This window comes from Saccostrea cucullata, unplaced genomic scaffold (genome assembly GCF_032062105.1).
Source record: "Saccostrea cucullata isolate Sc308-1 unplaced genomic scaffold, CSIRO_AGI_Scuc_v1 ctg5152, whole genome shotgun sequence".
Lineage (NCBI taxonomy): Eukaryota > Metazoa > Mollusca > Bivalvia > Ostreida > Ostreidae > Saccostrea > Saccostrea cuccullata.
This window is the reverse complement of record NW_026930814.1, coordinates 16552-31736: the sequence shown is the minus strand read 5'-3', so window position 1 is coordinate 31736 and position 15185 is coordinate 16552. Positions and strand designations below refer to the sequence as shown.

The following is a 15185-nucleotide window of genomic DNA, read 5'->3' as shown; positions in this document are numbered from 1 at the left end:
AAGAAATTATCAAGAGTTGTGATTTTACCCTTCTAGAAAGGTTAACGACTTGGACTTGTAAGAAACTGAATTGGAATTCTGTAGTAATCGTCGATGATATTTTTCAAGACTTGATTGAACGTTTGCTAGAAATCCTGCAAGAAAAATCAGTTGCAGCATTTCAAACAATTTCCCGTCTTCACATATGGGAAGACGAGAAGTTCGTATGTAAATGCAAAAATGATCAAAATGTGTTGATTGGGCTAAAAGAAAATTCTGATAGTCGAGGGCAAACAATGATAGTTCATTTCTGTGTATCTGGTAACATTAGATGGGTTAAGTATCTTTTGTTTTCAGCTTCAGAAAAACAAAGATATCTGTCTTTAAATGAAGCATGTGCACACAACCAGAGAGAAATTGTTGACTTGTTACTATCTACTAATGTTAGGTATAATTTAAAAACCTGTTTTTACGCTGTGCAAAGTGGAAATTTAGATTTGCTTTATCTCTTCACTGATAATGTAGACCTTACAGAAAGAACTTTATCAAATCGTTTTGACTGGAATCATATAGAATGCAGTCTTTTACATGAGATTTGTTTTTGGGGGCAGAATCACTTCATTAAACCAGTTCTAGCACGGTACCCACAACTAATTGATATGCACGACAATCAAGGTGGAAGCGCTCTACATTTTGTTGCGTATGCAGGAGACAAAACAATCTTTCAAGAGTTAGTTCAAAGTGGTTGTGATCCGTATATAATAAATAATACCGGTTCAACTGTTCTTAGTTATGCTTGTCAAAACGGAAAACTAAAATTGGTCTGGTATATCTGTGAAAAGTATCCGGATTTGCTTTTGCCAGATTATAATGCCAAAACAGGTATGACTCCATTACACTGGACAGCTCAATCGGGAAATATAGAATTGTATAAATACTTGATAGAAAAAGGTGTAGTAGAGAAATTTCTGGACAGTAGAAGTACACCATTACATGAAGCTTTTAAGCTTGGAAGACTTAATATGTGTAAATACTTGGTCAATACTTTTCCTCATTCTCTGGATGTCAAAGACAATGATGGAGAGAATGTCTTACATGCTGCAGCCTGGGGAGGTAACATTGACTTATTCAAATTCCTAATGGAAAAAGGCTTCGATACCGAGACGAAAAGAAATGATGGGAAAACTGTGCTTCACCAGTGCTGTATGAACGGAAAACTAGACATGTGTAAGTACTTGGTCAACAATTATCCTCATTTACTTGATGTCAAAGACAATGATGGACAGAATGCCTTACATGATGCAGCCTGGGGAGGTAACATTGATTTACTCAAATTTCTGTTGGAGAAAGGCTTCGATATTAAGATCAAAAGAAATGATGGAGGAACTGTGTTTCACCTTTGCTGTATGAACGGAAAACTAGATATGTGTAAGTACTTGGTCAATACTTTTCCTCGTTTACTTGATGTCAAAGACAATGAAGGAGAGAATGCTTTACATGTTGCAGCGTTTAGTGGTGACATTGATTTATTTAAATTTCTATTGGAAAAAGGCTTCGATACTGAGACAAAAAGAAATGATGGAAAAACTGTGCTTCACCAGTGCTGTATGAACGGAAAACTAGATATGTGTAAGAACTTGGTCAACACGTATCCTCTTTTACTGGATGTCAAAGACAATAATGGAGAGAATGCCTTACATGATGCAGCCTGGGGAGGTAACATTGATTTACTCAAATTTCTGTTGGAGAAAGGCTTTGATACCGAGACAAAAAGAAATGATGGTAAAACCGTGCTTTACTTTTGCTGTATGAACAGAAAACTAGATATGTGTAAGTACTTGGTCAACAATTATCCTCATTTACTGGATGTCAAACACAATGATGGAGAGAATGCTTTACATGTTGCAGCGTTTAGTGGTGACATTGATTTATTTAAATTTCTATTGGAAAAAGGCTTCGATACTGAGACAAAAAGAAATGATGGAAAAACTGTGCTTCACCAGTGCTGTATGAACGGAAAACTAGAGATGTGTAAGTACTTGGTCAATACTTTTCCTCATTTACTTGATGTCAAAGACAATAATGGAGAGAATGCCTTACATGGTGCAGCCTGGGGAGGTAACATTGACTTATTCAATTTCCTGCTGGAGGAAGGCTTCGATATTGAAACAAAAAGAAATGATGGGAAAACTGTGCTTCACCTTTGCTGTATGAACGGAAAACTAGACATGTGTAAGTACTTGGTCAATACTTTTCCTCATTCACTTGATGTCAAAGACAATAGTGGAGGAAATGCCTTACATGGTGCAGCCTGGGGAGGTAACATTGATTTACTCAAATTTCTGTTGGAAAAACGCTTTGATATCGAAATTACAAGAAATGATGGAAAAACTGTGCTTCACCTATGCTGTATGAACGGAAAACTAGACATGAGTAAATATTTAGTCAAAACTTATCCTCATTTACCGGATGTCAAAGACAATGATGGAGCGAATGCCTTACATGATGCAGCCTGGGAAGGTTACATTGATTTACTCATTTTTCTGCTGGAGGAAGGCTTCGAAATCGAAACAAAAAGAAAAGATGGAGGAACTGTGCTTCACCAGTGCTGTTTGAACGGAAAACTAGATATGTGTAAGTACTTGGCCAATACTTTTCCTCATTTACTAGATGTCAAAAATAATAGTGGAGAGAATGCCTTACATGATGCAGCCTGGGGAGGTAACATTGACTTACTCAATTTTCTGCTGGAGGAAGGCTTCGATATTGAAACAAAAAGAAATGATGGGAAAACTGTGCTTCACCTATGCTGTATGAACGGAAAACTAGACATGAGTAAATATTTAGTCAATACTTATCCTCATTTACCGGATGTCAAAGATAATAATGGAGAGAATGCCTTACATGATGCAGCCTGGGCAGGTAACATTGATTTACTCAAATTTCTGTTGGAGAAAGGCTTCGATATTAAGATCAAAAGAAATGATGGAGGAACTGTGTTTCACCTTTGCTGTATGAACGGAAAACTAGATATGTGTAAGTACTTGGTCAATACTTATCCTCTTTTACTTGATGTCAAAGACAATAATGGAGAGAATGCCTTACATGGTGCAGCGTTTAGTGGTAACATTGATTTACTCAAATATCTATTGGAAAAAGGCTTCGATACCGAGACAATAACAAATGATGGGAAAACTGTGCTTCACCAGTGCTGTATGAACGGAAAACTAGAGATGTGTAAGTACTTGGTCAATACTTTTCCTCATTTACTAGATGTCAAAGATAATAATGGAGAGAATGCCTTACAAGCTGCTGCCTGGGGAGGTAACATTGACTTACTCAATTTTCTGCTGGAGGAAGGCTTCGATATTGAAACAAAAAGAAATGATGAGAAAACTGTGCTTCACCTATGCTGTATGAACGGAAAACTAGACATGAGTAAATATTTAGTCAATACTTATTCTCATTTAACGGATGTCAAAGATAATAATGGAGAGAATGCCTTACATGATGCAGCCTGGGCAGGTAACATTGATTTACTCAAATTTCTGTTGGAGAAAGGCTTCGATATTAAGATCAAAAGAAATGATGGAGGAACTGTGTTTCACCTTTGCTGTATGAACGGAAAACTAGATATGTGTAAGTACTTGGTCAATACTTATCCTCATTTACTTGATGTCAAAGACAATAATGGAGAGAATGCCTTACATGGTGCAGCGTTTAGTGGTAACATTGATTTACTCAAATATCTATTGGAAAAAGGCTTCGATACCGAGACAATAACAAATGATGGGAAAACTGTGCTTCACCAGTGCTGTATGAACGGAAAACTAGAGATGTGTAAGTACTTGGTCAATACTTTTCCTCATTTACTAGATGTCAAAGATAATAATGGAGAGAATGCCTTACAAGCTGCTGCCTGGGGAGGTAACATTGACTTACTCAATTTTCTGCTGGAGGAAGGCTTCGATATTGAAACAAAAAGAAATGATGAGAAAACTGTGCTTCACCTATGCTGTATGAACGGAAAACTAGACATGAGTAAATATTTAGTCAATACTTATCCTCATTTACCGGATGTCAAAGATAATAATGGAGAGAATGCCTTACATGATGCAGCCTGGGGAGGTAACATTGATTTACTCAAATTTCTATTGGAGAAAGGCTTTGATATTAAAATCAAAAGAAATGATGGAGGAACTGTGTTTCACCTTTGCTGTATGAGCGGAAAACTAGATATGTGTAAGTACTTGGTCAATACTTTTCCTCATTTTCTGGATTTCAAAGACAATAATGGAGAGAATGCTTTACATGGTGCAGCCTTTGAAGGAAACATTGATTTACTAAAATTTCTACTGGGGGAAGGCTTCGATATCGAAACAAAAAGAAATGATGGGAAAACTGTGCTTCACCTTAGCTGTATGAACGGAAAACTAGAGATGTGTAAGTACTTGGTCAATACTTTTCCTCATTTACGTGATGTCAAAGACAATAATGGAGAGAATGCCTTACATATTGCAGGGTTTAGTGGTAACATTGATTTACTCAAATATCTATTGGAAAAAGGCTTCGATACCGAGACAATAAGAAATGATGGGAAAACTGTGCTTCACCAGTGCTGTATGAACGGAAAACTAGAGATGTGTAAGTACTTGGTCAATACTTATCCTCATTTACTAGATGTCAAAGACAATAATGGAGAGAATGCCTTACATGGTGCGGCCTGGGGAGGTAACATTGATTTACTCAATTTTCTGTTGGAGAAAGGCTTCGATATTGAAACAAAAAGAAGTGATGGGAAAACTGTGCTTCACTTTTGCTGTATGAACGGAAAACTAGATATGTGTAAGTACTTGTTCAACAATTATCCTCATTTACTTGATGTCACAGATAATTATGGACAGAATGCCTTACATGATGCAGCCTGGGGAGGTAACATTGATTTACTCAAATTTCTGTTGGAGAAAGGTTTTGATGTCAAAACCAAAAGAAATGATGGAAAAACTGTGCTTCACCTATGCTGTATGAACGGAAAACTAGACATTAGTAAATATTTAGTTAATACTTATCCTCATTTTCTGGATGTCAAAGACAATAATGGAGAGAATGCCTTACATGATGCAGCCTGGGGAGGTAACATTGATTTACTCATTTTTCTGCTGGAAGAAGGCTTCGATATCGAAACAAAAAGAAATGATGGAGGAACTGTGTTTCACCTTTGCTGTATGAATGGAAATCTAGATATGTGTAAGTACTTGGTGAATACTTATCCTCAGTTACTTGATGTCACAGATAATTATGGAATGAATGCCCTACATAATGCAGCGCTAGGAGGTTACATAGATTTACTCAAATTTCTGTTGGGGAAAGGTTTTGATATTGAGATAAAAAGAAATGATAGGGGAACCGTGCTTCACCTATGCTGTATGAACGGAAAACTAGATATATGTAAGTACTTGGTCAATACTTATCCTCAATTACTAGACGTCACAAACAATTATGGAGAAAATGCCTTACATGCTGCAGCCTATGGGGGTAACATTGACTTACTCAAATTTTTGTTGGAGAAAGGCTTCGATATCGAAACAAAAAGAAATGATGGGAGGACTGTGCTTCACCTATGCTGTATAAATGGAAGATTAGATATGTGTAAGTACTTGGTCAGTACTTATCCTCAGTTACTAGACGTTACAAACAATTATGGAGAAAATGCAATAAATGCTGCAGCCTATGGAAGTAACATTGATTTACTCAATTTTCTGGTGGAAAAAGGCCTCAAAATCATTACCAAAAGAAATGATGGGAAAACTGTGCTTCAGTAATGTTTTATGACCGGAAAACTAGATATATATAACCACTTAGATAACGCTTATCCTCGTCTACTAGATGTCATTGGCAGTTCCAGTACCCGTGAAACTACTTACTCTAGTGTTGCAAATAATCTGGAAAGTTCTGTTTCTGTATAACAGCGAGGACAGAAAAGAAAACAAATGTGTAACGAAAAAATCTTTTCAGATACGAAATTTTAGGACATGTCATTTGAAGTTCGATTGTTAGTTCAATATAGAACATGTATAAATTCTGCTGTGATGATAACAACTACATGTTGTTGGAAACGGTTATTTAGTATTTTTTTTATTTCGATGTTATTTGATATGAAAGGATAGCAAAAGGAAAACTGTTAATAATTATTTTGGTTGGTTGATTGATTGTTTAACGTCCCTCTCGGGATTTTTTCACTCATATGGAGACGCCATTACTTGCTGGTGGAGAGCTACAAATTTTAACCTATACTCGGCACTCAGGGTCATTGAGCAGTGAGGGATCTTTTACCTCCAGCGAAGTAAAGATCAACTCCTTACTCTGCGACGATTTTTTTGGATGTGAGTCACTAAAACATCTTGATCTAACCTTATCACCTTCGTATTTCATTTTCTTTGCAAACATTCGTTTTTCGTTATAGTTTTTGTTTTTCATGCATGGTCGTCCTTTCTTTTCCTCCAAAGATACATTTTAAACTTTGTATTTTTTTCCTATTTGTTAAAATACATTTGTAATCTCTTTTTTATTTCTTTTGTTACCGATGTCAATATTTACTAGGAAGACAGGGTGTCTTTATTTTGTTCTAAACATTGTTAGTATGTGTCCTTTTTTTATATTAAATCTTGTATTTAAGTTTTTCCCTTTTTTAAAGCATAAAGGTTTTGTTTAAACAAATGTTCACTGCTCTTAATAGAGAAACAATGACATCTTACGAACGAATGTTACCAAAAACGGGGATCAGTCATTGTAGTCTATTGTATTCAGAGTTGGATTATTTAATTCTTCACGGTTGGGGATAAGTCCCCCCCCCCTAGTGAAGCGATAAATAAACAACGTTAAACCGGTATTATAGAAAACTTAGCTACTGTATACTTGTGCCCACTCAATAAAAAAATCTTTCATTTTGGCTTCCAAGAAATTTTTTAGTGTGACTCTAAACTTTTGCCCCCCCCCCCCCAACTGATATTGCTTGCTTCAGGCCTGTTACATTTATATAAAATAAAAGCAGCCCAAGATAATTTAGTTAAGATCGCCATTTAATACATCATCTAAGAAGATATTGTCTACCATGAATTCGAATGCTCGTTTATTTTTAAAAAAAATTAAAAAAGAATCTTTCTCTCTCTCTCTCTCTCTCTCTCTCTCTCTCAACAACACATTTTATAAAGCGCACTACCTATTTACTTGATTGCACGGATTTATTTTCTTTTTCAAACTATAAAAAGTAACCTTTCCCCATATGAACAAGACGCACACTACGAGTAGTACAGGTCGCGGTAGCCTAGTGGTAGAGCGTTCGCTTCGTGATCGGGAGGCCCGGTTTCGATTCTCGTTCGCGGCGCCGCGTCATACCTAAGACGTAAACAAAGGTAGCGAATTTTCCTTCGCCAAGCGCTCGGCACTAGAAGTGAAAGTCACGGGTCTATTGGATATGACCTTAAAAACGTAGGTCCCGTGTTACGATAGGCGCTGTCACGATAAAGAACCCTCACTGCTCTATGGCCCTGAGTGCCGAGTATAGGTCTAAATTTGAAGCCCTTCACCGGCCAGCATTCGGTGACGTCTCCTTATGAGTGAAAAATTCTCAAGAGGGACGTTAAACAATATACAATCAATCAATCAATCACTACGAGTAGTATGACTTTGGATTGTATACGTTTTATCACTGACGCATGACAAACGTGTTTCTTAATCCGTCTATAGTATTATCGTGTATTTTCTTCTATTTGTTTCGCTTTTTTTTAAACATTGTAAGTAATTACAAATAAATTGACATGAGCAATTTTCAAATACAAAGTGGTTAAAACACTATTCTATTTCACACATATACTTATTTCTTCCTAGTTTAAACTTTATATGGGTACAATCACTGGTCCCGAGAAAACTATCGAGATACGGGAATTTAAGTTAGGGAGAGTTACGTTCGTTCATAAGATGTCGGTGTTTCTCTAATATATCATATTTCTTGACTTTTCCCTCAATTTATCAATAAACAGTTTTAATGAATGAGGTGTTAAATTTTGAGGCTTAAGTTGACAGTTGTTTGTATTACAGAGAATCCTATTATTTATTTACAAGGTCAATGAACTACATTATTAATGAAAGTAAGAATCGAGTTCTAGGAATGTGACTGTCATTGTCACAGGCGGTAAGAAACTTTACAAAGTGACCAATACTTGTTATCAATAAACTGTTTTTTAAATGTCAGATTAACAAATAATGTTTATTTTCTTCAAGATACACATTTTATGGAAAAAGATGAGAACATGATAAGAACACAGTGGGGGTGTAAAGCTTTTTTTAGTTCTTTTAAATCGAATTCAAGAGGAGTTGCAATCTTATTTAATAACAATTGTGAAGTAAAAATATACAACGAGTTTAAGGATAATGGGGAAAATTATCTTATTTTAGATGTCATCATTGAATACATACCTTTTTTATTGATAAATATATACGGTCCAAATTGTGATAGACCCAATTTTTTTTTAAGTTTACTTAATACAATAGAGGAGATAAACAGTTCTCAAAACATTGTTATTGCAGGTGACTTCAATTTAATTTTTGATAAAGAGTTAGATTCAACAAATTACAAAAATTTAAATAATCCTAAATCACGACTTGAAGTTTTAAAACTTATGGATGCTCTAAACCTAAAGGATGTATATCGTGAAAGTAACCCAAACTTAAAAAGATTTACATGGAGACGAAAAAACCCAATTAAACAAGCTAGGCTTGACTTTTTCTTAATATCGGAATCTTTGTTTACCATGACTCCTTCTGTAACTTACGAGAATAGTTATCGTTCTGATCATTCACCAGTGGTGTTAAATTGTAAATTAAATGAGTTCATAAAAGGAAGAGGATTCTGGAAATTTAATAACTCTTTACTAACTGATAAGGAATTTGTTAAAAAGATAAAATATAAGATTGAAGAGGTCAAAGTTCAGTATGTCTGCCCTGTTTACAATATGGAAAGACTTAGTTGTCTAGGTAATGATGATATTCAATTTACTATTAGTGATCAACTTTTTCTTGATATTTTACTAATGGAGATAAGAGGAAAGTCAATCTCTTATTCCACTTACAAAAAGAAGGAAACAAATGAAAGAGAAAAACAATTAGAAAAAGAAATATTTGAATTAGAACAAAATTTAACAGAACAGTCAATAAATGAACTTTCAGAAAAACAAACAGAAATAGAAGAAATAAGAAAAAAAAGGTTTAAAGGACAATGTATCAGGTCAAAGGTTAAATGGATTGAGGAAGGAGAAAAACCACCAAAATACTTTATTAGTTTAGAATCAAGAAACTATGTCAGTAAGCAAATTCCAAAAATAGAAAGAGATGATGGATCATTTGTTTCTACTCAGAAAGATATTTTAGAGGAAACAAAGTCTTTTTATGAACGCTTATATAAAAAAAGGGAAAATGTTGAATCTGAAAATATTCATGAAAAATTAAAAACCTATAAAAATATTCCCGAGTTAAGTAAAGAAGAATCAAAAAGTCTTGAAGGTCCAGTGACAAATTCTGAAGTTTTTAATTTCCTAAAACAAATGAAAAATGAGAAGAGTCCGGGCCCCGATGGATTTACTTGCGAGTTTTTCAAATTCTTTTGGAAAGATATAGGTTCTTTTATTACAAGAGCAATAAACAATTCTTATGATCTAACACATTTTACAGAGTCAAATAAACTTGGAATTATAACTTGTATTCCAAAATCAGGAAAACCAAAACAGTTTTTAAAAAACTGGCGGCCAATTAGTCTACTAAATGTTGTTTATAAAATAGCTTCAGGTTGTATTGCTGAACGAATGAAAACAAAATTAGATAAATTAATCAATAGAGATCAAACTGGATTTATAAAAGGAAGATTCATAGGGGAGAATATTAGATTAATATACGATTTGATGCATTATACAGAATTAAACCAAGTACCTGGTTTTCTAATGCTTATAGACTTTGAAAAAGCATTTGATACAATTTCATGGAAATTTATATATCAAACATTGGACTTTTTCAACTTTGGGCCCTCCATTAAAAAATGGATTGAGACTTTCTACAGTGGTATTAAATCATGTGTAATACAAAATGGTATTATCTCAGACTATATATTTCCTCAAAGAGGCTGTAGACAGGGCGACCCAATTTCACCATATCTCTTTTTGTTATGTGCAGAAATACTTGGAATTCTTATTCGAAATAATAAAGACATTAAAGGCATAACAATCGAAGGCGAAGAATATAAACTTTCACAATATGCTGATGATACATCCCTTATTTCAGATGGTTCACCTACCTCAATGGATGGTATTCTAAGAGAACTCGATTATTTTGCAAATATTTCCGGTTTAAAAATTAACTTCTTAAAAACAAAAATGGTTTGGATTGGAAGTAAGAAATATTCCAAGGAAGTTTTTCACCATTCTCGATGGAAGCTTGATTGGGATAATTCAAACTTTGATTTGCTAGGAATAAAATTTTCAGTTAATCTGGAGGAAATGCTTGAATTAAATTACATGTCAAAATTAAATGATATTAAAAAACTCCTATGTAGTTGGAGTATGAGGAAACTTACCCCAATTGGTAGATTAACAGTAATTAAAACTCTTATAATACCAAAACTAAATCATCTGATTCTTACACTACCAAATCCTACACCTGAATTTCTAAAAATGTTTGAGACAGAGTTGTTTCTTTTTTTATGGAATAGTAAAATACATAAAATAAAGAAAAATGTTATAATTCAGGACTATAAATATGGAGGGCTGAAAATGGTAGATTACACAGAATTTATTTCTGCACTTAAATCAAGTTGGGTTAGAAGACTCATTCATTCAGATGCAAAATGGGTAAAGTTGTTTAAAGCTGAACTAAAAACAGACATTGAAAACATGTGGATAAGGGGCTCGGATTACATTTTAAACTTAACAAAGAATTTAACAAACAATTTTTGGAAAGATGTCCTTAATTCCTGGGTAAGACTTATAAATATAAACCAAGAAAACAAACATGTGTTATTAGAACATATATGGAATAACCCACATATATTGATTAATGGAAAATCTTTTTTCTGGAAAAGCTATTTTGAGGAAGGCTTTGTCTTTTTAAATGACCTTTTTGATAATGATGGTAACTTTTTAAGCTTCGATACCATAGTAAACTTGAAAGTGAAAACAAATTTTGTTGAATATAATGGTCTTAAGAGGGCTATATTAAAAAGACTGAAGTATGCAGGAATAGAGGACATAAAAAGATTAAAGGTTATTGGACCAAATATTCCACATTCAACTTTCATTTTTTATAGAAGTAATAAAGGGTGTAAAGATATGTATAAAATATTTATAAATAACAAGAGAGAGCCAATCAGTTCTCTTTTAAAATGGAATGAAAATAATGTTTTCTTTGATGAAGCAGATTGGAATAAAATATTTGAACTTCCTTTTAAAGTTACTCAGGAATCCAAATTTCACTGGCTCCAATTTCAAATATTACACAGAATTATTCCAACAAATTATTATCTTTTTAAATTGAAGCTGATTGACTCACCAGCTTGCACTTTTTGTTTAAGTGACTTAGAAACAATTGACCACTTGTTTGTAGAATGTTTCAAAGTAAAAGATTTATGGTGTAGGATTGAAGAATGGGTTTTGGACAAATTTGAGATGCATTGTAGTTTTGATAAAATGTCAATACTTTTTGGTAAATACGAGAACAGGAATATTTGTAAAGTACAAAACTTGATTATACTTACTGTAAAACAATTTATTTTTGCAAGTAAATATAAAAGTATTCCAAAACTAAATATCGACATCCTAATAAAGAGGATTATAGAGAGAATTTTTATAGAAAAGGTGTTGTTATTACAAAGTTGCAAATATATGGAATATGAAAAGCACTGGCAAAAAATCTGTGATGTTCTTTGAAAAAAAATCATTTGTTTTTATGGTAAAACGTTATTATATGCTAATTTTAAGGATTTACATTAGCTAATTATAAACATTTGAATGCATTTTTCTACGACTGCTGACCCCCCCTTTTTTTTCCTTTTTTTTAATAAAATAAAATAACTTTCACGTATACAAGTAAACTTTGTACTGCTGTAAACTAATGAAATTATCAAGACAATTACCGTGTATATGTGTTTATATGTTTTGCTTATATATATATGTATAGTCTGCTTTGTGTATTTGTGAAAGTCAATAAAAAAAAAAAAAAAAAAAAAAGCAATTACCCTACAAATGGTATGTAGCATATGGAACATGTCAGACAAAAAATAATAGGTTGATATGTGTATTTATTAGCAAAGTCATAATATCGCCTATATGTAATTTTCGAAAAGCAATCTTTAAAACAGGGATATAAAAATTATTGTAACGTACCGGTGAGCAACATTAGTAGAATCAGAACCACCTGTGATGTTTTGATGGACTATGTTTGCTCTTCTCCTGTTTTGTATTGTTTTATGGACTTTGATATTGAATACTGAATATACTTGATAATTATGTTTGTTTGATAAAACTTCGATGATTTATCTTATTGAATACTTGAAGGCCGCAACTTGTTTTTTTTCTCGTGTAGAAGTTTTTTTTAAAAAAATAAATTCTGATTTACAGGAAAATATAGTGTTCTCAGAAATTATTGAGACTTTTTTTCTCAAGAAATGTGTTCTCATATTATTTTAGAAATAAAACATTTATAGTTTTAAATTATTTATAAAAATGGCAATTCTCGCTCTTTTCATATTTCATATTTATAAATATAGTCTTAAGTTTATTCCAGACCATGGCTAATGTTCGAAATGCGTGTTTTTTAAAATCCTGTTGATAAATGTGAAAAATTTATTATTTACGAAATGCAAAAATAGCGATACTTCTGAAACACTGAGCACTCCACTGTCAAAATATTGAAAAATGGAAAGGAATTCGGCAGAGGAAAGGAGCCGGTGATGCTGGGATTGTAACCCCATTTTTCTTCACATTGTACTCTTCTTTATTGAGAAAATATCAGATCATCCTTTGATCGATGAATGTAAAATTACTATAGGCCTAGAAAATCTTTTTCTTAACTGAAATTCCACTTTAAAAAATTTTGTTCTGAAAATTTAAAGTAAATAGTGAAATACTCGGTGTTGCAGAATTAACACCATGATGTTTATTCACCATAAAGTTTTCTTATTTAAGACTAGTCATTATATTACATGTCCTGATTAGAAAATAAAATACAGTAATAGTTTTAAATTACAAAAAAAAAAAAAAAAAAAAAAAGATTAACAAATAATGAAGGTAGAATTGAGACAACAAATGTCATACTTTAGAAAATACATTTTGCATTTCAAATGTATCGTAGCATGCTCTTTTTGATTGATTATAACCTCATGTGACTTTTATACAATTTTTTTAGTCTTTTTGCATCATAATACGAATATATTCTTCATTTCCACAATATTTCTAGGTAAATTATAATCAAAGAATCTAAAACTTTGTAATTTTTGTGTATACAGATCTCTATCTAACAATATTTCATTTTTATTATAAGATTCATAATAAATATTGTATTACTATCATTATTTCAGTCACTCTAAAAAAAGTTTTACTTAGTAATTTATATTTACTTAAATTTGTGTATGTAAGTAATAACACATTACTTGGTTTTTACTTACAGTTTACCACTAATTACTAGCTATTACTAAAATATTTTCAAATTGCTATATCTAATTGTTTTACTTAAAACAATAAATTATTTACTGCATCTAGGAGGATTCAGAGCAGCTGCAGAACAAATTACTTAAATCTGGTAGTTTAATCACTATATATATACTATAATAAAAAAGAATAAAGATATTGGAATTTTATTTTGATTCTTATATTTAACTTATATTATTTTGTCCCCGTAAACAAAGTTTCGGGGTATATAGTTTTTGTCTTGTCCATCTGTCTGTCTCTCTGTCTGTCTGTTTCTCTGTTTGTCTGCAAAAACTTTAACCTTGCCCATAACTTTTGATTTAGCAGAGCTATGACTTGCATGTTTCAAATGTCCTTTCCTTTTGACAAGACCTATCTTTGAGTATCGCCAAACTTGACCTTGACCTTGGAGTTTGACCCACTTCTACAAATCCAAACTTTTTCTTTAGCCATATCTTTTTAATAGTAAATACCAGGAAATTAATACTTCACATATATACTCTTTGTTGAAAGACTTTCAGTGGATACCAAGAACCATGACCATTTGATTTTGATCTTGGAGACTTCAATTCTTGTGAAAAAAACTTTAACCTTGGCCATTACTTTTGAACGATAAGGGTTAGGGCTTTCATACTTACATAATATATGTAATTCCTGTGAGAAGACCATTCATTAGATACCAAGAACTTTGACCCTTTGACATTGACCTTGGAGTTTGACCCACTTTTAAAAAGAAAACCTTGACTTTAACTTTACAAAGGTTGGGGTGAGTGCATTCATACTTTAATATTTCATCCGTGTGACAAGACCTTTCTTTAGGTACCATCAAATCTGACCCTTTGTCCTTGACCTTTGACTTTGACCTACATTTCAAAGTTGGTAATCTTGACCATAACTTCTGAAGGGTTGGGGCTAGTGCTTTCATATTTCAAATACTTGACCTTGACCTTTGAAATATCCAGAAATACCAATATAATGAATTTGCATATGAAAAAAGTTAAACCTTTGCTATGTTGTCCTGTTGGAGGCATTTCGTTTGAATTGTATTCAATTGATTTACTTAAAACGATAATTTATTTACTGAATCAAGGAGAATTCAGAGCAGTTTCAGTACACATAATTACTTAAAAAATGGTAGTTTAATTACTATCAGGATTGAATTCTTAAATTGTCATACCGGTATTAATTGTCTGTGAGGAGGAGTTATCTTTCTTCTTAATATTCCTTCATGTAAGAAATAAGTTATACTAATTAAAATGTGTAATTAAGTACTTGAAACTTTAAACCATTTTTAAAATGGTCCTTAAAATATACAAATTATTTAATTTAGAAGGTTTTTTATGTTGGAATAAAATGTTTTATTGCTGAATATAATAAAACAATTACAAAGAAATAATGTCGCTTTTAGTAAATATGATAAGTATTTTAATTACTTAGTATTCTTCCAAGCAATACGATTCTGGATTTTGATTAATTTCA

At 32.6% G+C, this 15185-nt stretch overlaps 1 protein-coding gene across 1 annotated transcript; it reads left to right on the top strand.

Moving 5' to 3' along the window:
• Positions 1-863: 863 nt before the first annotated feature.
• On the top strand, positions 864-5801 carry LOC134230180 (serine/threonine-protein phosphatase 6 regulatory ankyrin repeat subunit B-like). Its single transcript, XM_062711954.1, has one exon. The coding sequence runs from the start codon at positions 864-866 to the stop codon at positions 5799-5801; it is 4938 nt and encodes a 1645-aa protein (XP_062567938.1).
• Positions 5802-15185: the final 9384 nt, after the last annotated feature.

Coding starts and splice junctions, on each gene's coding strand:
- LOC134230180 (XM_062711954.1), top strand. CDS start 864: ATGACTCCATTACACTGGACAGCTCAATCGGGAAATATAGAATTGTAT.